Source organism: Pempheris klunzingeri, chromosome 5 (assembly GCF_042242105.1).
Source record: "Pempheris klunzingeri isolate RE-2024b chromosome 5, fPemKlu1.hap1, whole genome shotgun sequence".
NCBI lineage: Eukaryota > Metazoa > Chordata > Actinopteri > Acropomatiformes > Pempheridae > Pempheris > Pempheris klunzingeri.
In genome coordinates, this window is record NC_092016.1 from 11,598,106 (window position 1) to 11,621,304 (window position 23,199).

The window sequence follows — 23,199 nt, forward strand, 5'->3', positions numbered from 1 at the left end:
AAAATCCTCTCAATGTAAGAAGGACAAAAATGTACTAAATACTCTTATTACTGGACTTTTATTTATGTTGAGAAGAATCCTCACCCTTACGTAGATGTGTTTGTTTATTCATTTTTAATTGTTGCCTCTGTGAATTTTAAGTCCCGCAAGCTCCAAGTTTTGCATGCTGTGGATATGAAGCAACAGGATTTAAAAAAAATTCTCTCTGTTCTACATTACAGCCAACTGGCTTTTAGTCCCTTTTTCCAATGTGGAAAAATGCATGGTATTCAGGCTGAGTTCCTTGTGCCTGGATTTAGAAAAGTGGGTGAGGGAGAGCAGAGATGAGAGGGATGCCGCGTATTATCTATCGGTTATGATCAAGAGAAGAATCACTATGAAAATACAGCTGAAAATCTGCCTTCGGGTCATTTTGTGTGTTTGGTTTGTGCAGGTGCTGCACGGTAAGTAGACACAGAAGATTTTTCTAACAGGGCTGCGAGGAAAGAAATTATTAGTTTGTGACTGAATGATATTGCATGCATTGTTCCAAATGCAGTAAACAGCTTTATCTGCAGTGACTTATTTCAATTATGTCGCAGTTAAACTTCAGTATTTTCTACTTCAGATGTGGCTGCAGGCATGAGTCCAACTTCTCAAAAGATTTCTGATGCAAACCTGATGTTTGAGGTACTTTCTTCATTTTTGAGTTAACAGGAGTCTACATGCAGATAAATTATACACCTTGCAATGTTTTAAATGCAGATTAAGTGGTGCATATTTCTTCACCTCTGCTGTGTGCAGTTCTTGCTGGGCGGCGTGGAGCTCGACCAGGACAACAACATCGCCCTGCTTGAAAAGGAGATGGCATCGATGAGGCAGGGGCGGGCTTTCCTGTCTCAGATCAATGATGACATCCCCAGAAGTCTGAGCTCCATGGCGCAGATGGTGGGCACGCTGGAGGGTCAGGGGAGGAAGCCGCTGACTCAGGCTCAGTTTGACACTCTTGTCCTGGGAATGGTGTACTCGGCCCACCAGGCCTGGCATCAGGAGAGAGAAGAGGAACAGGAGGCCTGGGGCAGAGTCCTCCTGCAGCTGGCAAACGTCACGGTCCACGAACTACGTGGAAGTTATCTACTCAGTTATGAATGATACACATACTGCCTTTGTGTATGAGAAAAGGTGTATGAAATAAATTTCTTGCCATAAATGTTACTGTAATGTGTATTTATGATAATGTTATGTTGTAAAAGAGTTGAAGTAAAATAAGAGCTCAGTGATATATGAAATATGAGCATTTTTAATTACAGTGGAGTAGAAAACCATTTGAGAACATACAAAAGTTCCAGTTTTAAACTGGTTTATAAAAGAACATCTGCAGCATTTTATCTAAACATTCAAACGATCCCTGAAGTTAGAGACACAATGAACAGTAAACAGGAATATATACATAGATTTTCAAGATCCTCACTAATAGATAGTTTACTTCTTCCTCATCTGTGCTTGTTTTTCTTTAGTCTTGGTTTTGGTCTTTGATTCTTCCAGAGAAGCCAGTTTCTTCTTGAGCTTTGCACCCACAGCAGGACCCCTCCTGTCCCTGCTGGAGCGCTGCTGGCTCCTCCTCTGGCCCCTGAAACCGTCCACTGAGGTCGAGGTGTCCTCCTGCAGCTTGTCCCGATCGCTGATCAATGACTCGTTTCTATCCCATATTAGCACCGTTACACCTGTGAGCGAACATTAGGCGGCTTTAGTGACACAATTTGACCTCTCTGCTGGCAGAAATGCTTTAAATCCAAATTGATGCAACTTTATCTATGTTTAAAAGCAACAGTAGTTCATCCAAAGTGCTGTACAATCAGAACAGCAAAAACCATAAAACCACACGGTAGAAACACAATAAGTTTAACAAATGATAAAGGAATCAAGTCATCGGTATCTCACCCATTCCTGATCCAATCACATCACCCATGGGATTGAATTTGTTGATCTGTAAATAAATATTCATATGTGTTAATAACTAAAGCTTTCGTGCCTTTAAGGTCTTTTTCTGACGAATTAATTAAATACTCACAGATTTGATCCCTGAAGCGGTGGGATCTTGCAGCTGACACACAAGCTCTCCTGAGTTGGAGTCAAAGATGTCGATGGTCCTCTGATCTCCGGGGCAGACCCGGTCATCAGGATAGCGTCCCGCCACAATTAGGTCATAGACAGGGTGCCACGTGGCCTACAGCGGAAAATACAAGTATTCTGTATTCAGAACCAGTATCTAACCACACTGACAAAGCACACACAAATGACAAGATGCTGCTTCCCCTGACAGGTCTCTTCAAATACCACCTGGTCCATTACTATCTACAAATGACATGAATATTAGTATTATTGTCCCAACAGATTCATACTGATGGTGCAGCCTTTTATGCTTTTAGACTTAGACTTTTCTTTATTTGATCCCCCATAGGGGGAAATTCTCATGTTACAGCAGCAACAATAGAACAGGGAGAGTGAAAAGAAGCAATAGTAAAAGAAAAAATAATAAAAATAGCAATAGCAAAATAAATATAAATATAAATATATGGCTGTGATGACATAAATATTTACACTATGGGATATTTACACTTTTTCACTGTTACCCTCAAGCCACATCTCACAACCACACTGTCAATCAAAAAAGATGATCCACAGTGCAGAAAATGTCGGCAACCCATGATTTTAACGGTTGACTTTAGTCGTACGTAACAGCGTCTGTGTTTTGCTTTGTGTATGTGTTTGTTACTTGTGATCCCTCAGACATTTCTATGTGAGCTACAGAAGGATAAACACATCTGTAGGGGAGAAACAAACCTTGATGGGCGTGAGATGCTGAAACTGTCTGTGTGGATGTTGGATGATATGTTGAGGCTTCGACCAATCGGAGGACGAGTAGACCCGGATCTGGTCATACTGATCAGTGGTGAGCAGCTTGGAGCAGTCAAATGGGTTGAAATAGGCTGTGAAGAGACGGCACGCCCAACATTACCAGAATAATCTAGATTTACTTGACAGGCTGTCGTCATGGCAACACTCATACAAATCACTACTGTATGCCTCTTCCAGTCAATCAAAAGTCATGCATCTGATACCAACAATGACACATTTAACAGCTTCTTCACAACTGTATTTTTCTTTATCTATATCAATGTAAACATGGATGGTAGTCACCCAGAGGTTCCAGTTAGAAGTCTGGAAAAATTGCACTTAATGTATCATTTGTATTTCTAAAAAAGGTAATTAAAAAACATGTCACAAAGCCTTAAAAGAAGACATGTAATAAAGTCAAACAGAATGAGTGTTACCTGAGTTGACGGCTCTCTCGTGAGGCATGTCATGGAGGAAGCTCTTCTTGTCCTTGATGTTTCTCAGGTCCCACAGCTTCACTGTGTGGTCAACCGAGGCCGTCGCCAACAACCAGTCACAGCGGTTGTTGAACTCTGCATGGGTCACTTTGGCTTTGTGCAACTTGTCACTGAAAATCTAAAACAACGCCAAAACAAATTCAAATTCAAACATACACCTATCAAATTCACCTATCAAGCTTTACTTGTTTAATAAATACTCATTCTCTTTATCAGCTAAAAGACATTATATTAAAAGACAGTAGAATAATTCAGCCATGTGCTAAAAGAACGGACACGTACCTTTTGGCCATCCAAACCCCGGAGTACGAGCTGTCCCATATTATCTCCAGTCACAAGCATCTGTCGGCTGACGGACACATCTACACAGCAGTACCAGTAACTGCAAGAAACAAACAAAGATATTACAGGATGTAACAGATGCTTACATTATAATTTGGAAGTTGTTACACAAACTGAAGGTTGCTCATAACTAAAACCTATAGTTGTTAAACTATAAACAAATTATCTAAGAAATGCAAATCTTAAAACAGAGCTTTTTTTTTTCTTATTTCAGGAAAAACTTTTGGAGGTGCATGCTTCATTCACAGCGTTTCTTAGCCAAGCATCAGTCTTCCTCTCACCAAACATTGTGGTGATCGTGGCCACAGTCTTGAGTTCTGGACACAACGGTGGGCGTGTGGCCCTCAAAGCTCTGCATGGTCAATGTGCCCTCACCAGAAGCCACATAGACTTTAGAAAGGTCCTTCGGGCAAAACTTCATCCCTCCGATAAAGTCTCCCGCTCCGTTCTGTGCACAGAAACACAAACGCAGGCCTATCAGAGGGCCGTTATTAGCACCACACAGCCACAGAAAAACGTTTGCTGTTAAACTAATAAAGGCCATCTGATAAGAAGACTGATGCTAGACTTAAAATCTACAGTCTGCCTTCAGTTACAGAAAACAAGGGGACTCAGTCTTACTTCAGTGTGTCTGTGCTGGCAAATACTGTTAGAGTTGTCCCACTGAAATCTCGAAGTGCTGTTGTACCCGACATAGACGAGGTGAACAGCTGAGTGGGATTTAACTGGTTAAACTTCATGTCTGTAACTGAGTCTCCAGGCCCCATCTGAGCAGAGAACCAATAACAGTCTGTCGTCAGGTAAATCTAATTTGCACGGTTTTGATATTTTATTATAACCTCAAAATGTCAAACTGTCCTTGGTCTCAAACGGCTGCATAATATAAAAGCAACGCTCAAAAACAGCAGATTATTTGATGAAAACCTCTCGCTGTTGCTCATTCGAGGACTCACCCCTTGGATAAAAGTTTTCTTTGCAGGCACTTCAAAGTCCCACAGGTATATGTCGCCACCCTTGGACCCCACAGCTAGAGTGGAGGGGTGGGTGGGGTGCCACTCCAGGCAGGTGATTCTGCGGTCGAAGGGACTGGTGGCACCGTGAAAATGGTAAAAGGACAGCGAGCGAACAAAAGGTTCCTGAAGACACTGGAAGAGACAACGAGGTCACATGAACAACTGCTCACTGACATGAACTGGAAATACATTTCCAAAGTACCCTGAACACATCGCCTGGCTGGCTGTATGACTTTGTGAAGAAGGAAACAGAGAGGCCGCGCTGTGGTGAGATCTTTATGACTACGACTACAGATCTGTAGGTTTTTAGTCACATTTCATCTGCAAATGTCTTGGTTTTTTTTTCTCTCAAACCAACAGTCCAAAATCCAAAGATATTCAAGCTGCAGTTACAGAAAACTGAGGCAAATCCTCACATTTGAAAAGCTGTAAATGGCACATTTTTAGCATTTTCCTTGATAAATGAGTTTCACAATGAACAGAATTGTCTGCGATTAGTTTTGGATTGAGAGTGTATTGACTCTATGCATAAGACTGACATATATAATTACTGAAGATCAGCACATGATCATTGTTCACACAACCTTCCACGAACCCTTGATGTCAAAAACACAAGTCATGAGTTTAAAATAATCAAATAAGAACTGAGAAGAAAAAAAAAAGTAGCAATGAATAAAATAACAGATTTCAGCACTTTATGGAAGAGTATCAAAATACTCCTGTTGGTTTTATTTTTTTCCTGACCTGCTGCTGCTATGAACTGTCCAAACCTCTCAGATCGTCTGTGACAAGTCTGCTTTCTGTCCCCAGAGTCAAAACTAGACATGGAGAAGCAGCATTCACTTTTTATGCACCAGAAATCAGGAACAAACTCCAAGAAAACTGCAGGTCTGCTGCAACGCTCAGCTCTTTGAAATCCAGACTGAAGACTTTTCTGTCATCTTTCATTTCTTCCACTGTAACTTTCATTGTTGTAATGTTATACCTGTCTTACTCTAGTTTTTAGTTTCTATGGACTTTGTTTTTTATTGTATTCAAATATCCTTTTATGGCGCGTGTCTTTTTCACTTTGCCACAATGCTTTTAATGTTTTTATGTAAAGCTGAAATGTGCTACAAATAATCTTGCCACATTCAGAGCTGCAGTACATACACTCTGTGGTAGGAGTAATAACACCACTTCCAGCTTAAATGTAAGCCATTTGAAGTAATTAATTATTTCAAAAATCTACGACACCTTTCACCGGTTGTCTAGCAGTTTGAACACAGTGTACCTTCGCTGTTTGAGGATCAGTTTGTGGTCCCACATTGTTCTCAGGCTTTTCTCCTACTTATTTGTATTCTTTGCAGTCATTACTGTGACTGAGTGATGGGGATTGTGATGTCATGAATGTGGAGAGAGCTTCACTACATTCACATACAACTATAACATCACATGTGCACTGTTGGTTTCTGAGTTTGGTCCCTCTGCGCAGGCTCACCTGTCTCATCTGTGAGTGGAGGCTTTGGCCCAGGGTGTTCCTGTAAATGTAGTGCAGGATGCTCCCATGGCCGCCTCTCCTCGGGACTCCTGCAGACCTGAGCGGAGGCCCTGCAGCACACAAAGCAAATCAGCTGCCATGACGAGAACAGTTCACTGTGTTCACCTCTGCAGCTGCCCTGTCAGGGCTGCACACCTTGTTTGGATGTCTCTCCATCCTTTTTGTCCCGTAGTTTTTTGGCCAGAGTTGGAGCAGAGTTCCCCGCGGGTCTTTTCTTCACTTTGCTCTTTGACTCAGATGGATCTGACTTCGTCGGTCTGCTTTTCATTTCTCTCCCCCTAAAAAAACAACAACGGTGATTTAACTCGACACTTAATCATCCAGCAGCACCAGTAAAGTTAGAACAAGCAGCTTACCTGAGATGTTCAGTGTCCAGAGCCGCAGTCTAAAAACAGGAACTCCACTGTTTGCATAACGCAGCCGCACACGTGAGTGCGTTAATGGCTGCAAACCGGAGTGTTTTGTAACTCGTTTGTGTTACAGCCAGTGGACGGTAGGTGTCACTGTTGCCTAATCCTTTCAAGGGGTTAGTTTAGTTAATAATAAGGATAAAAGACAAAAACACTCAGTAATAAAGATTTTAAAAATACTTGCTTATAGAAGTCAGACTGATCAGAGTGCAAAAAGAAAGAAATAGCTTTACACATTTACACAATAACCACGGTTATTACTACTATTGCCACCAATAATAATGATTATAATATTTACTATAATAATTTATTTAACGAAGCCCATACATATCATATATTGATTACTAAACACAAGATTGTGTTGATGAGATTAATAATAGCTCAGATGGTTTTTTAAGTACCCTTTACGTATCATTTTCAACTGATATTTTAGAAATATTTACTACCATTGTATAGATTAGCCACTTGCAGCATATTACCAAGAATGTTTATTGAATAAATATAGGTTTATATGGCCCAGTTTTTTAGTTGTTGTTTTAGTTTAGTCAGTTAGTTAGTTAGTAGTTAGGAAAGTAATTGTGTACTAAGGTATTTATGTTTTTTATTTTCTCTTTATGTCTTCCTCTTGTGCGTCTTTATGTAGCTTATTCTTAATAACAAGTCCTCACTGAGATTCATAAAGGACTGTATATTTATTTAATATTTAATTATTCATTTGGATTCACATCCGTTTCCACGAAGTACATTTATTCATAATCAGTCAATAGTCAATCAATAGTGCAAAATCTACTAAAACTTCTCTGTATAGATAGATTCTTGGATGAACTGGTTAAAACCAAATTCTGACGAACATTGGTACTTAATATCATCAGCCAGCGCGTCTTGCTGCTGTTTATTTTTGTTTGCATCGTTTCTTGGGTTATTTTAATCTGTACTGGTGTTATCTGTTGAATATCTGGTGACTGTTTGACATATTTTTGTAGTTTCCATAAAAGGCCCGGAAGTGAAGGCGGAAACACGTGGTCTGCTGCTGGGAATTCTGATTGGCTACTGCCGCGTCGTTTTTCAAACGTCATCTGATTCGAGGCGGAGGGAAAGTTCAAAAAGTGTCGGAACAGAAACGGTAAAAACTACAAGAAGCGGTCAGTTACAATGATCAGACAAGCGTAAGTACATTTAATACACATTTTAAATGCGTTTAAAGACACTAACCTGGCCATCTAGAAGTTTAATGCTAACGCTAAATGCTAAAGTTGACTTGGCGTTGGAATCTAAACAAGCCGTTAGCTTAGCAGTTTTTACTTTGTTAGCACATCATTGCTTACAGTAACGAAATGCTAATGCTAACATTGTTCTGTACCAACGAGATGGTATTCTCTTTTTCCAGGAAGGGTAAAACCCCCCGCAGGCCTCCTCCAAAAAAGCTTTACAGCAACCAGAAAGACCCGGTTGGGGTGAGTTTGTCTGAGATGTTCAATAATTAGCTAACAAACACAAACTCAAACTGTAACGTTAGCATTCATTACTATTATTGGATGTGATATAAGCTACTAATGTTTGGCAAGCTAAGGTCAAACTTGTTTTTAATTAACTAATCAGTTTTCAAAAGCTAGTGATCTAACAGTTGTAAACAATAAACTCGTCCTCCTGGAGCACATATTTATCTATTAGTGCTGTACATGTCCTGATTAGTCTTCATTATGCACTTATATTACTAGATAAAGGTTTATGCATTTCATCATTACTGTACACAAGTTTATCACAGTATATCATATATACTTATTGTGTTCTTATATTTGAACTTATGCACGAGATTCTTATTTATAGTACTTGTATGTTGTATTTTCCTTTTAAAGTCATGGTTTGAGCGTTATTGGAGAGAGCCTGGGGTTTAAGAATTTCATTGCTAAAACCTGCCTCACTGTGATTGTTGTACACATGGCATAAACAACTCAAACACATTTGTCTGATGGGTTTTTACTCAGGTGTACTGTCGCGTGCGACCTCTGGGTGTGGAGGATGAGGAGTGCTGCATTGAGGTGATCAGCAGCACCATCCTGCAGCTCCATGCCCCCGAAGGCTTCAAAGCAAATCGCAATGGAGAGTACAAAGAGGTAATAAATCTGGTAAACCTGGAGTATTCTTTTTTTCAGGTACTTAAAGAAAATGGCTGAGGTGTCATCAGCATTTAGATAATGGTCATGTAAATTAAATGTATTGGTTAGTTTAAAGGATACACCTGGTGATTCATGCTTTTTTCTTACTGCAAACAAGTCCCATGAAACCAACAATAAGTGTTGTCTGTGTGGCCAAAGCCTGATAAAGCTTAGCCATAGAGCTTCATCTCTATTCATAAACTATTACACACGTTAAGTCAGATGGGTTATATAATCCATCCAGTGTGGAGTTCGGACATCCAGAAGGAGCTAATTGTAGAACTGCTCATCCTTGATTGAAAGAAACTGGTTGAAGTGGTTATAGGATGCCTCTTGGACGCCTCCTTGTGGAGGTGCAGTCAACTGGGACAAACCCCAAAAATAACCCTTTTAGTGAGGATGAAACATTATCTTTATGATTTGTTTTTAAAGATTTAGCAGGACACGATGGGCTCGGATAGAAGTGTTACAGAAAACCTGGGGAAGGCAGAAAGTATTGAGACAAAGTAGCACATTGCTGGTTTTAGTCTTTATTTGTTTAGAAAATTATGTAACAATGCAAACAGTATCGTGTAATGTACTGTATTTCTTCTAAATATTCCAATTAATTTTTGCCTCTCAGATGCAGTATTCCTTCAAAAAAGTCTTTGGAGTTTCAATATCACAGAAGGAGCTGTTTGAGGATGTGGCCAAACCTCTTGTCGACGACCTCATCCATGGAAAAAATGGTAAGAGCACCAGCCAGCTCCAGAGAGAAGCCACATTTATTTTCATATATGTATATAGTATATATCTTTGTTTTTAAACAACAACCATTGAACCATAGTCAGCTGTCTGATTTTCCTATGTAGTTGATTCTCTCCTTATGTTTGTTGCAGGCCTGCTCTTCACATACGGGGTCACAGGAAGCGGAAAGACGTTCACCATGACTGGCTCTCCAGGCCATGGTGGACTTCTGCCTCGCTCTCTTGACATGATCTTCAACAGTGTAGGACCCTACCAGGCCAAAAGATATGTAAGAGTGTTAACATTCAGGGATAGTATTGATTTTCTCTTAATTTGATAATACTTAGTGAAATCTGTACATTTATTTATCTAACTTCATTCCTCCATTTTTTCCCTTTAGGTTTTCAGGACGGATGACAAAAACGGTATGGAGGTCCAGAATGAAGTTGATGCTTTGTTGGAGCGCCAGAGGCGGGAAAACAACTTACCCATTCCTAAAACCTCCTCCTCCAGGTAAGTCTGAGTTCTAAGAAAAAACACTGTTCTCCTACAGTGTAACTGATATATAACATGCAAGTCACTTCTTTCACTTTAGACAAAAGCTTGACCCTGAAATGGCTGACATGATTAAGCCAGAGGAGGCTTATAAATCAGATGGTGTCGATGAAGACAGCAGCTACAGCGTCTTCGTCTCCTACATAGAAATCTACAACAACTACATCTACGATCTGCTGGAGGAAACTCAGGAAGATGCAATCAAGCCAAAGTGAGTTCAGGAAATGTAAAGTGAAAGGAAACAATTCAGATATACAGTAGAAATGTGCATATAAAGACAAGTGTTAAGTGTTTAGAGCAGTCAGACTTGAACATTTTATATTTAAAGTGTAGTGGTTGTTAGAGGTGATTATTATCATGTTAGCATAGCTGGACAAAATTATTGTCTTTTCTTCTTACTAGGTGGAATGGTGGAGGCACACCTGTGCGCCAGAACACTGAGTTCATGTATGTGACCAGTGAATACTCACTCATACACCAGACTAGCAACCTGATTAGGCTCAACTTTACCTCTTACATGCAAATCGGCAGTCTAGATTGCAAATGGAACCTCGTCAACGCTGGTGGAGACATTTTCAGACTCACAAAACCGTTGCAGCAGCAACTAAGAAGTTACCCAGATGTTGGGCTGTGTATCATATAAAATATTTTCCAAAATATTAGCACTTAGCAGAATCTATAGCATGGTCCTAATTGATACCTTACTTTGAGAAACCAAAGCAAAACGCCTTTTTCCACACCAGGAAATGCCAAATTCAGCTGAAATTATTTGATTTAAAGGATTTATAAATCATTAGTTTTTTCCCCAAATACCCCACTGAGAGTATTATAGCAGTACAATAGCTTTTACTGAATATATTAAAACAAGTCATTTGAACTAAGGCTCTGTAATGAACATTTTTTGTTTTGATATTTTCTGACGTTGTATAGATCAAATGATTAATTTATTAATCTACAAAATAGTGGCCAAATTAATCAACCATGAAGCCAAAGTTCTGAAATGCAACTATACACAGGCAACTGTTCAAGACCTTTGCATGAATAAAGCACAATAAAATAATGTGATCAAAGAATAAATAGTATGAATCTGAGCAAGGATTCAATGCTGATATTTAATACTTTGGATCAGAACCCAGGAAGTACTGAGTTTCGTTACACAGCCCTACTTTAAACTTGACTGGCAGAGCCGTTGATACTGGCTACACCAGAGAATGTCTCCCATGTTGATGAGTGCTCCTTTTTAGTCCTAAAAATCATTATATTACCCCCCTCCTGCATGTAGTCTTTGTCATGGCAAAGCTGCTGAATGTCCCTAAACCTGCTGTCTATTGCTTTGTTTGGCACTTCATGAATGTAGCTGATTTATTTTTCTTTGGTGGAATCAAGCACCACCAATACCCCCCTCTAAATGTTTGATACTACACATCCCTTGTATGAAAAATGCAATTCCATGTCTTCAGTGACCAACACTTTTATTTTCCAACGTAGACCACCTCAATCCAAAATCCTCAGAGAGGATCAGAATCACAACATGTACGTGGCTGGTTGTATGGAGGTCGAAGTCAAGTCCGCTGAGGAGGCATTTCAAGTATTCTGGAGAGGTAAGCTGTTGTAAGAGCTGCATGTAGAAAGTCAAATATAAAGGAATAAAGAAAAGCTAAGAATAAGGGGGAATGCTGCACTGATCATTGTAGATGTGACTCACTTGGTATTGCTGGCCTTGGGTTCGGCTTTGGCCAGGAAATGACCCTCCTATCTTTTTTTTTTTTCTCTGTACTCTGTGGTTCCAGGTCAGAAGAGGAGGAAGGTTGCAAACACCCGCCTGAACAGAGAGTCCAGTCGCTCCCACAGCGTGCTCATCATCAAACTGGCTCAGGCTCCTCTTGATGCAGATGGCGACAACATTCTCCAGGTCAGCTGAAGCTGATCCACGTTTGGATGAATTATGAGAATCAGTGTCTGACCATTTTTTCCCCCTCCAGGATAAAAACCAGGTGACTGTTAGTCAGCTGTGCCTGGTGGATTTGGCAGGAAGTGAGCGCACCGGTAGGACGGGGGCAGAAGGCACCCGCATGCGTGAAGCAGGTTTGTTACCCAAAACATCAGAATTTGTTTTTATTTGAAGCTTAAGTTCATGTGAGATTAAATAACACTCTCATCTGGCAGGTAACATTAATCAGTCTCTGCTGAATCTGCGGACATGCATTGAGATACTTCGGGAAAACCAGATGTGTGGCACAAACAGGGTATGAATTACCAGACTAAAGCTGAACACTGTCGTTATATTCACAGAGGAACCATGGAATAAATGCAAGTTTTCTCTTATAGATGGTCCCCTACAGAGACTCTAAAGTAACTCATCTGTTCAAGAACTACTTTGACGGAGAGGGCAAAGTCAGAATGATTGTTTGTGTGAATCCCAAAGCTGACGACTACGAGGAAACCTTGGTAAGCTCGTCCTGCACTCTTGTGTTCTCCTTCACCTTTATTTGAATGAGCATGCGAGTCTCTTGTCTGAATACAAAATCCGTTTGTCCAGCTGGTGATGCGGTTTGCAGAGATGACCCAGGAGGTGGAAGTGGCTCGGCCAGTGGACAGACCCATCTGTGGCTTCACCCCAGGCCGTCGCCATAGAAACCAGGCCTTTAAAGAGGAACTGTCTCGCAAGCTGGAGGAGCGTGGCGGTCCGATAGACAGAGGTAAGTTATGCACCGTGTAAGCTAAATATGCTGAATAAGTCTGGTCCTTTATGACTTAAGGAAAAAGTGTAGTTTTTTTTTTTTTTTTTAAACTGAATAACTGCTGAGATAATGTTCATTCCCTCTCTAATAATCTCTTAACAACCTCGCTCAGCTCACCTTCATTTCCAAAATAAGATAATAGTGTACATCATAATCTGTACATCTGGGCCAATACTGTATTTGTACATGTTTCATATGTGGAATATTTTGTTCACAGATGAAACACAGAAAGTAGCTCTCAGTTGGGTTAATTCTCTCTGTTTCCTTTAGACATACCTGTGTTCATAAACCACCTGGTGCACAGCCTCCCATCCTTACCCCCCTGTGAGCTGACCGACCCTCATGATGACATCACCCTGCCCAGGCTGATCGAGGCTCTGCAGAACAGACACAGGATCAGGCAGACGATGATTGACGAATACAACAAAGCAGGTACCTGCTCTGACTTTCACCTCCTGGCTTTGGTTTTTCAGGTTGCTTGAAAAGCTCTATTTCCTATCTTGTTCTCTCTTTCATGTTATTTTAGCCCACACGATGAAGACAATGCTCCAGGATATGGACGGCAAACTCATTTCCAACGACAACTTTATTCATGAACAAAACGGCAAACTGATGGAGAAGGACAAAATCATCCAGAACAACAAAGTAGAGATCGAACGCTTGGAGAAGAAAACTAAGATGCAAGAACACAAGGTGAGAGGCAAAAACATTCAAACCTCCTGGACATTTGTGGTTTGTAGATATGGTGCTTAGTTTCTTCTTAAATGTCCCACATGGCTCTGTTACAGATTGACATCCTGCAGAAAACTACTAAAATCTATGAGGGTGACAAGCGTTCACTGCGGCACGAGCTGGAAACCAGAGAACAGAGGCTGCAAAGGGAGCTGTCTGAGAAGAAAGTCATGGAAGAGCGTATGCACGGCATGGTTACAGACACCAAGGCCAAGTGGGAGAAAGAATGTGTGAGTTACTCCTCTTGTAACAGATGTTTAGAAATTGGGTACCCTTCTGTGTGCTATAGCCTGTTTAAGTGGCTCAGTGGATTACTTTTTGTCATTTCAGCAAATTTTGTCTCACCTCAACTCTGCCTGTGGTCATTTATTCAGTCAGTGGACTTGCTCTTTAACATTATTCCTGTTGTCGTGCAGGCTAGACGTGTTAATGCAATGCAGCTGGAGATGCAAAACAAGCTTTGGGTGAAGGACGAGAAGCTGAAGCAGCTCAAGGCCATCGTGACGGAGGGCAAGACCCCAGGTCGTCCTGATCCACCGCCACGTCAAACGCAGCCTCAGCGACCTTCCAGAGAGGAACGCCTCCCTGCAAAGAGATCGGCCTCACCGTCGCCCCTCCCTGTATGTTTTGCTGACACACACAGATCACTGCTGCTTTGCTCCTGATGACATGACTGGGGCAGTTTAACTGAATTCTGTGCCTTCAAAGTGAAACTAATACAGTTTCCTGACTGGACTAACAACACTAATAAGACCTGCACATTATAATGTAGTACGGTGCATTCTGTCTGGTGGCAGTGAGTTACCATTGTAAAGTAAAATTCTTATGGTTGAGCTGCACTGGAATAGAAACAATTATTTCCATTATTGATTAATCTATGGAAAAGTTTTTCAATTATTCAAATGTTTAGTCTATAAAATATCAGAAAATGGTGAATAATAATAAGTGTCTTATTCAAAGATATTTTAATTTATAATAATCTAGTTTGGTATTTTTGCTTGAACTATAGCCTAAATGATTGATCGATTATCAAAATAACTGCTGATTTATTATGTTAATCAACTTCTTGCTGCAGGTCTAAAAATAACTTTCTTTCACACAGTCTGAACAAAAATGAAAATGTAATGTAATCCTCACACCGGTAGAATATACTGCAAGGCTGCTGTTTTTTGATTGCATTAGACTGTGAAGGTAACATTGAATTCTTATTTAATTTCTTTGTACTAACTGTATGTAACCATGCACACCATTGTGCAGTCTTTCCATTCTCACTCTCCCCAGAGCCCTGCTGGTTCTCTCCATGTCAGGCCAGGGCCAGTCAGTCCCCCTAGAGTCGAGGAGGTTGAGATGAATCCAAGGCCCACCTGCCCCGTCCCCAGCACCAGTAGCCCTTTGTCTGTAGTTAACTGTGTCACCGCATGGGAGCAGCGGGTGGCCCAGGACAGCAGGCAGAGTTATGATTCCCCTAATACGCCAACGAGAACCCCATCCCCAGCAGGCTGCTCAAGCAGCCGGGCCAGAAGGAGAGCTGTGTGTTTGGCTAGAGAGAAGGAAGAGACCAACTCCCCTACATTTGATCTTGACCTAATTCAGAGAAGCTACAGGGTCAGTGAGTTAGCTACAGGCAGCAGCATGGGGTTGTATAATGAAAACTAGTGTCCAGGCTGACCAGGCTTATGCAGATTTTCTTTCCCTTCACTAATTAGGGGAACATTTCATACAGCTCTTCCCAAATTGGGGTAATGAACAGCTGAAGATGTCCACAGCCATTTTTCAAATTTCATGACCCTCTTTGTCAGGATTTGATTAAATCTTTTACATACTTTATGTATTTTTCATTTGTTCCCTCATTCTGTAGACGGTGACCCCGGTGCGGCCACTGCACCGTCGCTCCCGCTCTGCTGGTGGGGAGAAGTGGGTGGACCACAAGCCCTCCTCCAGCATGGACTTGGGTACAGTTTTGCAACCCGTCATTCCCAATGCCATCCAGGTATCTGCACCCAGTGAGAAGGCCCTGTCGAAGTGCGACAGATATGTGCTAACACACCAGGAGGTTGCCTCTGATGGCGAGATACAGACCAAACTTATTAAGGTAACGCACGCTGCAACAGGATATTAGAAACTGGGTTGTCTGTTAGATTTCACTTCATTATTCAGGCTGATGTCAAGTTCGTGTTGGCTGTTTTTTCTTTTAACTAAACACTAAAGTGACTGAGCCATCAGGAGCAGTTAATGTTTTTAACTACTTTGCTGTCTACATAGCTGTGTCAATGTTATCCATGTTTGCTGCAGGTTTCCTGGTTCAGGGACAGGAAGATAAACATCTGACCTAAACATTTTTAGAATATGCAGTAAATTGTCTTGTTGTTTTTGTACTGGATGAGTATTGAAAAAGAAACCCTGTCTTGTACTTATGTTTTTCAAAATTGGTTATGAATTCCTAAGAACACCTCATTTTAAAATATTTTTTTATTTATTTTTCTTTTTCAATCAAGAAGCATTGGACATATTCTCAAATATGTCATGTTCTTTGACATAAATCAGGAGCAAACCTTGAACTGTCACTCCAACAAAGTCTTTACGCAGAGTAACTAACTGAATGAATGAAAAGGTGGAGAAGATGTGAATACAAGAGCAATTATAGCAATTACAATAAATAAAATGAGAAAATAAATAAGTGAATAAAATGCTTTGGAGTTATGTAAGGGAAAGTAATAGGTCAGTGACAAACACCACATACTCGCATTCTTATCAGATCAATGTACAGTGTTAAGTAAGTGTATAGTCTTAAGCCATGGAGAATGTGTAGGTGGAGCAGCTTCCTCCAGTCTCCCTAATACTGCTCACCTAGCTTGAAGAGGGGGAAAAGCCAGAGCATCGCGTTTCATTGTGTTCAGATGTGCCGTCCTCATCAGTAACTCCCAAGTAGAGCCGCTAGTGAGTTGAGTACAATTATACGGCTTACGCAGTTCAAACACTTTGGAAATACTTCTGGCATTAGCACCCTTACATTTATTGCAGGCGGACTTGACTTCGGGATACATTTTAGATCTTTTCTCTTGGGTGCTCTGTGGACTATTTTAAATTGAACTACTGAGTGATGAGCACACATGGAAGACGAGTGCACCTGCGTCATCCCAGATGTCGTCAGCAGTGGCCCACGTCTTGCTCCCAAGCTGCTTTGATTTGAGTTAAAAGGGCACATTTCAGGGCATATTACAGCATACCGAGAACTGATAATGATCCCTGGGTTAATGGATTGGAGGCAAGCACCACGTCGATAAAATTGGTGTCAGGCGCCTGAGGAACGCAGGATATTTGAGACTGCACAAAGTGTCGGATCTGTAAATATCTAAAGCAGTGAGCCTTTGGCAGGTTACACCTCCCAGACAGTTGATCGAATGAGGCTAAGCAGTCATCTCTGAACAGGTCTTTGAAGCATTTTAAACCTTTTCTTTGTCCTGGTTTGTTGCATCTTGCATGGATGGGATGAAAAGGTAGTTAAAAACAATAAAGCTTGTAGGTGAAGAAAGTTGGCACCTTTCTGTTTTTATTACATTATTAACATGTTTTATGTGTTGTGTTGTAACACCAGATGATTTACAGAATTCTCACTCAGGATGAATTACAAGTTAAAGTGTGCTGTGACCTTCATACTTTTTCTTCATTCCTCAGGGTGAGGTGATCAAAACCAGAGGAGGAGGACAGGCTGTGCAGTTCACTGACATTGAGACACTGAAACAGGAGCTCACCACAGTCCCCAGGTAGAGGCCTACAGCCAGTTATTAGCTGCAGATTAGCCAGGTGTTAAATGGTGTTTTAACTTGTTTTTTTTTTTGTGCCTGAAGCCGCAAAAGAAAATCCTCAGAAGGCAAACCTGCCAGTGGAGACCAAACAGATGGAGCCTGGACTGATGTGGAGACGAGGGTGAGATAATATTGATCAGTCTCCAGTTAACTATCATTGAGTGCATGTCTCAGTTCAGAGAGCAGATTGATCATGCAATCAACTTGACTTGGAGGCTGTGCTCAGCTTGAAAGGTTTTCTATACGACATTAAATCATTAACATAGCATTAAACAACAATTTGCAATGTAAAGATATAGTAGAGTAATGGCGATCTGAGCAGAGAATGAGAGTCACACTACCCCTTTGTGTGTTGTTATGTGAGCTTCTCTGTCCTCTGCCTTGGTCATCAGCACGGCTGCGTGTGCATGTGAATCTGTCAGTGAGTGAATCCACAGCACAGCAAAACTGAGCTCACAAACAAGTCAGAGCTGCTGCCCAGTGACAGACTCAGCTAAGCTAATAAGCATGGTAGCACAAGTAGTCTGTCAGTAGTTGTGTAAAAAATGAACCTGAGATGTGGCACCAGGGGAGGAGTGAGGCACACATGTTTTGGCATGAGATATTATACAGAGAGACTCAAACTCATCCAGATGTGAGATGAGTTAAAAAAAAAATCTTATGATTGGGAATTAAAAAAAAAAAGTAAATTAATTGCTACAGGGCAGCATGGTGGTGAGTGGTTAGCACTGTAGCCTCACACCGAGAAGGTTGCTGGCAGCAACCCTTAGGCTTTCTCCCACTGTCCAAAGACATGCAGGTCATCTTAATTGGTGACTCTAAATTGCCTGTAGGTGTGAGTGTGAATGGTTGTCTGTCTCTGTGTCGGCCCTGTGATTGACTGATCAGTCCAGGCGGTACCCCGTCTCTCGCTTAATGTCAACTGTGGGTCCCAATCTCTCTCTTGTTTGCAGTGCTCCGTGGCCATGGAGATGAGGGCTGGATCAAACATGGGTCCTGGCTACGAGCATCACGGGATCACCAAGTAAGCCGTCATCTTTATGGATCACACCTGAGAAGGGCTTTTCCTCTGCAGAGCACAGTATTTAGTTAACTCTGTTCTCTTTTCCAGGCGCAGAAAACCCTGAAAGCAGCCGCCAGCTGCTCCACTGGTCACTTCCTTCTGTCCTCACCTGGCTGTTGTGCAATAGTTTGAATTTTTATATTTAGCTCTAGGACTCTATTTAAACCTTTTCCATGCTTTTATATATGCAAATGTATATACATGGGTCACCAAAGCCATTTTGTTAAATATTTTATATGCTGTATTTGAACCAATAGAAAATAAGTGTTATTTGTTTCACGCTGGCAAAGATTGAGTTACTATGGCACTGCTGCTCAAGAGTGTTTGCACATTCGTGCGTAACAGTCACATTTGTTACTTGGCACATGAGGAGACACTGAAGCTGCCACAATAGATTTTTTTTGCTCCAAAACCTACTGCTTCTGTCTCTTCGTTTCTGGATCATTTTGAACTCCAAGTAGAGTTTAAATAATCCACTTCTTTTTGATTTTCTCCCCTTGTATATTAAGTTTGCTCCTGCCACAGAAACTGAGCTCTCCTGCCTCCACTGAACACTAAGGAATAAAATTCCTCTGAAGCACCAGTTTGTTGTCTGTGTGTGTGTGTGTGTATATCTATATATATATATATATACACACAGAAGAGTACAAGGCATAGTTGACAGTACAGCGCATGATGCTCTGAACAGCTAGTGCCAGGATTGCCTTATAAACACTAGATGGCAGCACAGGACAGCAGAACATTGTAAAAGATGAGGTTTGGTTGCACTGCAGGATTGCTTGAGAGGCACAGGATGACTGACTCAGCTGTGAGGAGGCATCCCTCAAAAGCCTCTATTCTCTAAGCATGTTAACAATATTAATAGAAATGCTGACTTCACGTCACTGAGGAGAAGCACATATTTTAAGCGTCGTCTGATAAATTCTAGCCAGCAGTTGCAAGAACCAATTTTGTGCTGCTATAAAGCAGATTAACAACCCCTAGCAGTCAGCAGAAGTGTTGATAGGCTAATAAGGAGAGACCACCCATTTATTTCAAAACAATGCTTGAAAAGAGATTTAATGTGGAGTCGGAGCTCTGGGCCCGTGTGTAGCAATATTCTCATGTCATATAAACAAAGTCTGCTTTCAATTACTTTGGAGAAATTGCTTTCATGTGCTTGTGCTGATTAGATATTCATTTTGCTAAACGAGACACCTTGTATATAAATCCATATTAAATTAGTCTGGTTGGCTGCCTTCAGGTCAAGTCAGCTGGGTCCCAGCCATTAAAAAGCCAGAGTATGTCCTGGCCTTCGCTGTTGTGTGGTTGGTTCTCAACCTAGTTTAATGGCTTGGCCTTAACCTACAAGCTTTTTCTATAACCACACAATAAAAAGACTCCTTTACAAGTAAGAGTACTCATTAGGTAACAAACTAATAGACATATAAGTACAAGTGCCTCAAAGTTGTTCATAATTACAATAAATGAGCGTGTTTTTGCTGCTTTTGGCCATGATAAAAACAGAACCACAGTAAGCAGACAGGACTGTAACACAGCCTGAAAAACTGCAGCAGAAGTCTAACTCACTAAAGTGCCAGTGTCCAGTTTCACTATCTCTTATCTGAGCATCGCCAGTCTAATGACCAGCTGAAGCTAGTGCTACAGTCATCCAGGCTTTGAGTAGACGTTTGAAATCTCATCTACTACCAGTCTGGCTGGGTTTCAATTGGAAAGCACTGGAGAGTGACTAACATGGAGCCTCTTGGAGAGGGTCAAGAGCCAAGAGCAACCAGTGGCCATTAAATTCACTCCTATGAGATATCGAGTGCTTTGCTTTTTGACCAGGCTCTGTTTGATGTGCTGCGCCACACTATTATCCTGCTCCTCACTGCAAGCCCTCCACAACCAAGTGGCATGAGCATTATAAAGATGTTATTATGAAACTCCTGTTGAGCCCCCTGATCAACATTACCAGTTTCAAAAAGACACTTGAGGAAAATAAATGAAAACTGCACTCAAAAGCCTGCAATAAGCATATAAATCTAAGTCTTAAAGACAACACTATTCATCCAACTGTATGGTAAGAATACATCATTCTGCATTTCACGTCACGCCTGTGATTATGATTATGCATTAGGCTTATCAATGTTATTAAACTTGCTGGAGGGAATTCTGATGTTCTACTTGAATACACACAGTCAATTAGACCATCTCAGATTTTAAAAGAGCAAGCCTAATTGCAATGTTTTATTGACTCTTTGCTTGAATGGCTCTGATAAAGAGGTCTTAAACTGCCTTTTGGCACAGCCAGGATAAAATAATTTTCACACCAATCTATGATGCTGATGAGGGCCACTCAGAATTCATTGGTTCAAAACAGCCCTGTCCATTATTTTACCAATCATTTAATCATTTTCTCACTCCTCATCTGTTTTCAAATTATAGTTTCTACTTTAATAACATGTTATTTTAGCCACTGATAGCTAAAAAGGTGGGGTTTCTAACTTGCAATGCTTTTGGCTGCCTCGGGACAAAAAGCACACTTGGACATGGTATCAACTTTTCATCCAGCTGACACTGAGCACATCTGCATTCATTAGTTCAATATTCTCCGCTTACTCCTGTGGGAGGTATCTCGCTCTTGCTCTAGTTGTTAAATGCATCAGTTAGTTGCAAACTTTGTCTGTCTGCCATTTGGTGCTGAGCAGGTAGCACACTTTGAGTTTTTAGAGATTTTTTTATGATGGCAACCAGAGGCCCGTTGCAGCTTAACAGGCTGAGAGTGGTGAGAATGAACCAGAAACAGTAACGGTGAAAATTGAAAATCAAAACAATGAATGGCTCTAAAGCTCCAGAGAGCTGTAGGTTCATCATAACGAGACACTGTTCACATCATCAATAGTCATTTACAATAGTCATTTGATCCATGACTAACCTAAAATAGCAGCTATTTTGCCGTGGTGAATTTGACTTGAGCAGCAGGTTCGTGACCTTTTCTGCTTACATGATTAACACGCTGTACTGAATCAGGCTGTGAAAAGTGGGCATGAGTTTAAATAGGTGTGATGAGAGTGTAACCCTATCCAGTAGCACTCTATACTTGGCTGTGTGGGGCATCTGAGGAATGCTGGTGGTTTCAGTTGCTTCCAAAGCTGTATCATAACAACCGAATGGTTGCTGATTTGAAGGGCATGTCGAAGCAAGTACCTCAATCACAGCCACAGCTGTCCTTTCAGCCAGAGCTCATTACAACGTTTTCTGCCTTCTTTTAGTGGCAAGGGGAACAATCCCACACAATGAAAGTCAATTAGTGGGAAACACAAGTAAATACTGTATGAGAACAGAGCTTTGTAAATCAAAGCTCTGAGCAGGGTCTGTGCACGTCTTCATATGTCAAGGCCGTGGCTGCCTGCCAGCTAAATGTGTCGGGCCAGAAAGATATGCAAATGCAGATGAGTGTTGACAGCCAGTCAATTGTCATTCAGCCCATCTCCCAGCCTCTCGGGACTCATCTGGCTCTTTCTTTCTTTCTTTATTTTTGAGGGGGGGGCTCCTCTCCACTGCTTGCTCACCTCACGCCTCTCTGCCTTAATGCATACTAAAACGCACAGTGGAGTCATGAGGCACCGTGTTCAGTGTTAATAAAAGGTAAAAGCTCCCACGCTCTCTTTTCTGCTGCTGCGGCTGTGACGAGCAGATGGGTCAAAGAGTCACAAACTCAAAGAGACTCCCGGAGGTAAAGTTTGGTTTTTCAGCTGTTTAGAAGCACATTGGATGAGAATTGCTCTGACCCTTAAGCGCATGTGGTTAGTGGTTCACAACACCTCATCCCATCTGCTGCCTCCTCCTCCGGCTCAGATTTTTAAGTCCGATCTGTCACTTAGCTGCTCTTACTTTATGCGCTTTTTCCGAAGATGACTCGAGCAGATGTTAGGTCTGTCACTGTCCATTTTATTTCCACGTTATCATTTCGAGCTCAAGCTGTAATGAGGAATCCATTTGTCCTCATGCTTGTTGTTGTAGTTACACATCAACACCGGGAGAGTTGACCTCTGACAAACGCAATTCAAGACATGACTTATTTCTTACTGAAAATATTGGAAGCCATTGTTGTGTAGGATCATAACAGCCAAATTGGGCTGAATAGTGTTTTTTCCTCCCTGTCTTTGTTCTTGGCAGACGACTAAATGCTTGCAGCTGTCAGTGGAGTTTATTCTCCTTGCCCAGTATATGTGGCTTGGCTGCACTCATAGCTGGCTCTGTCCTTACTGTGGTGACAGTGTGCCATGACTGATTTCCGTTGACTCACTTTTCATTGTAACCACAATGTGTCCCTCACAGAAAAAAAAACGACTGCTAGTTGATCTCATCTAGTTAACGCAGCAGCGTAACTGGGCTTTGCGTGCAGTTGGCTGATTATTTAAGCAGCGCTCCAAGCAGTTTGCTGATGAAATGAAAGGAGAGGAGATGCCAGAAATGATTGTACTGACAATGGCACAATGCAGGATGATGTATGATGACTAAATGGTATTTGGATACGGTGGAGATTGACTCAACTTTCTCACATCACATTAGTCTTCTAGCTTCACTTGTGCGAGTACAAAGAATAAATGAGCGTTAAAAACACCTCTTATTAACTCGCTAAACTGATATCTGTGAGTCCTTGTTTGCTACAGAAAGGAGGAAAACGGTATTTCAAGCCTTTGTCCTGCCAATGCTTTCATGCAAATTACTCACACTGGGACCGGCTTATCTGTGA

The 23,199-nt window shown here is 41.3% G+C and overlaps 3 protein-coding genes across 4 annotated transcripts; 2 read left to right on the top strand and 1 right to left on the bottom strand.

Annotated features, from left to right (window-relative positions):
- Positions 1 to 333: 333 nt before the first annotated feature.
- On the top strand, positions 334 to 1,172 carry LOC139202007 (protein FAM180A). The gene is made up of 3 exons (XM_070831467.1): positions 334 to 443; positions 608 to 669; positions 784 to 1,172. The coding sequence occupies exons 1-3, from the start codon at positions 356 to 358 to the stop codon at positions 1,129 to 1,131; spliced, it is 498 nt and encodes a 165-aa protein (XP_070687568.1). The 5' UTR covers positions 334 to 355; the 3' UTR covers positions 1,132 to 1,172.
- Positions 1,173 to 1,330: 158 nt separating this feature from the next.
- Positions 1,331 to 6,638, bottom strand: ddb2 (damage-specific DNA binding protein 2). Its single transcript, XM_070831247.1, has 11 exons — positions 6,626 to 6,638; positions 6,405 to 6,547; positions 6,210 to 6,319; positions 4,670 to 4,861; positions 3,998 to 4,164; positions 3,657 to 3,756; positions 3,315 to 3,492; positions 2,824 to 2,969; positions 2,051 to 2,206; positions 1,921 to 1,966; positions 1,331 to 1,703 (listed from the first exon to the last, which is right to left on the bottom strand). The coding sequence occupies exons 2-11, from the start codon at positions 6,535 to 6,537 to the stop codon at positions 1,462 to 1,464; spliced, it is 1,470 nt and encodes a 489-aa protein (XP_070687348.1). The 5' UTR covers positions 6,538 to 6,547; positions 6,626 to 6,638; the 3' UTR covers positions 1,331 to 1,461.
- A 1,162-nt stretch (positions 6,639 to 7,800) lies between these two features.
- Positions 7,801 to 19,029, top strand: kif23 (kinesin family member 23). 2 transcript variants are annotated; one of them, XM_070830607.1, is made up of 23 exons: positions 7,801 to 7,845; positions 8,067 to 8,133; positions 8,665 to 8,793; positions 9,458 to 9,563; positions 9,714 to 9,850; positions 9,962 to 10,074; positions 10,157 to 10,327; positions 10,519 to 10,563; positions 11,605 to 11,717; positions 11,907 to 12,028; positions 12,099 to 12,201; positions 12,283 to 12,362; positions 12,445 to 12,564; positions 12,656 to 12,815; positions 13,128 to 13,289; positions 13,384 to 13,550; positions 13,646 to 13,819; positions 14,006 to 14,209; positions 15,448 to 15,681; positions 17,265 to 17,353; positions 17,438 to 17,516; positions 18,349 to 18,419; positions 18,507 to 19,029. In XM_070830607.1, exons 1-23 carry the CDS (start codon positions 7,832 to 7,834, stop codon positions 18,520 to 18,522), a joined length of 2,676 nt encoding a protein of 891 aa, XP_070686708.1. In that variant the 5' UTR covers positions 7,801 to 7,831; the 3' UTR covers positions 18,523 to 19,029. The 2 variants fall into 2 exon arrangements, with proteins under 2 accessions (XP_070686708.1, XP_070686710.1); XM_070830609.1 differs by lacking the exon at positions 10,519 to 10,563.
- The last annotated feature ends 4,170 nt before the right edge of the window (positions 19,030 to 23,199 follow it).

Coding starts and splice junctions, on each gene's coding strand:
- LOC139202007 (XM_070831467.1), top strand. CDS start 356: ATGATCAAGAGAAGAATCACTATGAAAATACAGCTGAAAATCTGCCTT. Junction 444..607: donor GTTTGTGCAGGTGCTGCACG/GTAAGTAGACAC, acceptor TTTCTACTTCAG/ATGTGGCTGCAGGCATGAGT. Junction 670..783: donor ATGCAAACCTGATGTTTGAG/GTACTTTCTTCA, acceptor TGCTGTGTGCAG/TTCTTGCTGGGCGGCGTGGA.
- ddb2 (XM_070831247.1), bottom strand. CDS start 6,537: ATGAAAAGCAGACCGACGAAGTCAGATCCATCTGAGTCAAAGAGCAAA. Junction 4,165..4,669: donor AGAAAACTTTTATCCAAGGG/GTGAGTCCTCGA, acceptor TTCTGTGCACAG/AACGGAGCGGGAGACTTTAT. Junction 3,757..3,997: donor CACGATCACCACAATGTTTG/GTGAGAGGAAGA, acceptor TGTTTCTTGCAG/TTACTGGTACTGCTGTGTAG.
- kif23 (XM_070830607.1), top strand. Junction 10,075..10,156: donor CCTAAAACCTCCTCCTCCAG/GTAAGTCTGAGT, acceptor CTTTCACTTTAG/ACAAAAGCTTGACCCTGAAA. Junction 10,328..10,518: donor GAAGATGCAATCAAGCCAAA/GTGAGTTCAGGA, acceptor TCTTCTTACTAG/GTGGAATGGTGGAGGCACAC.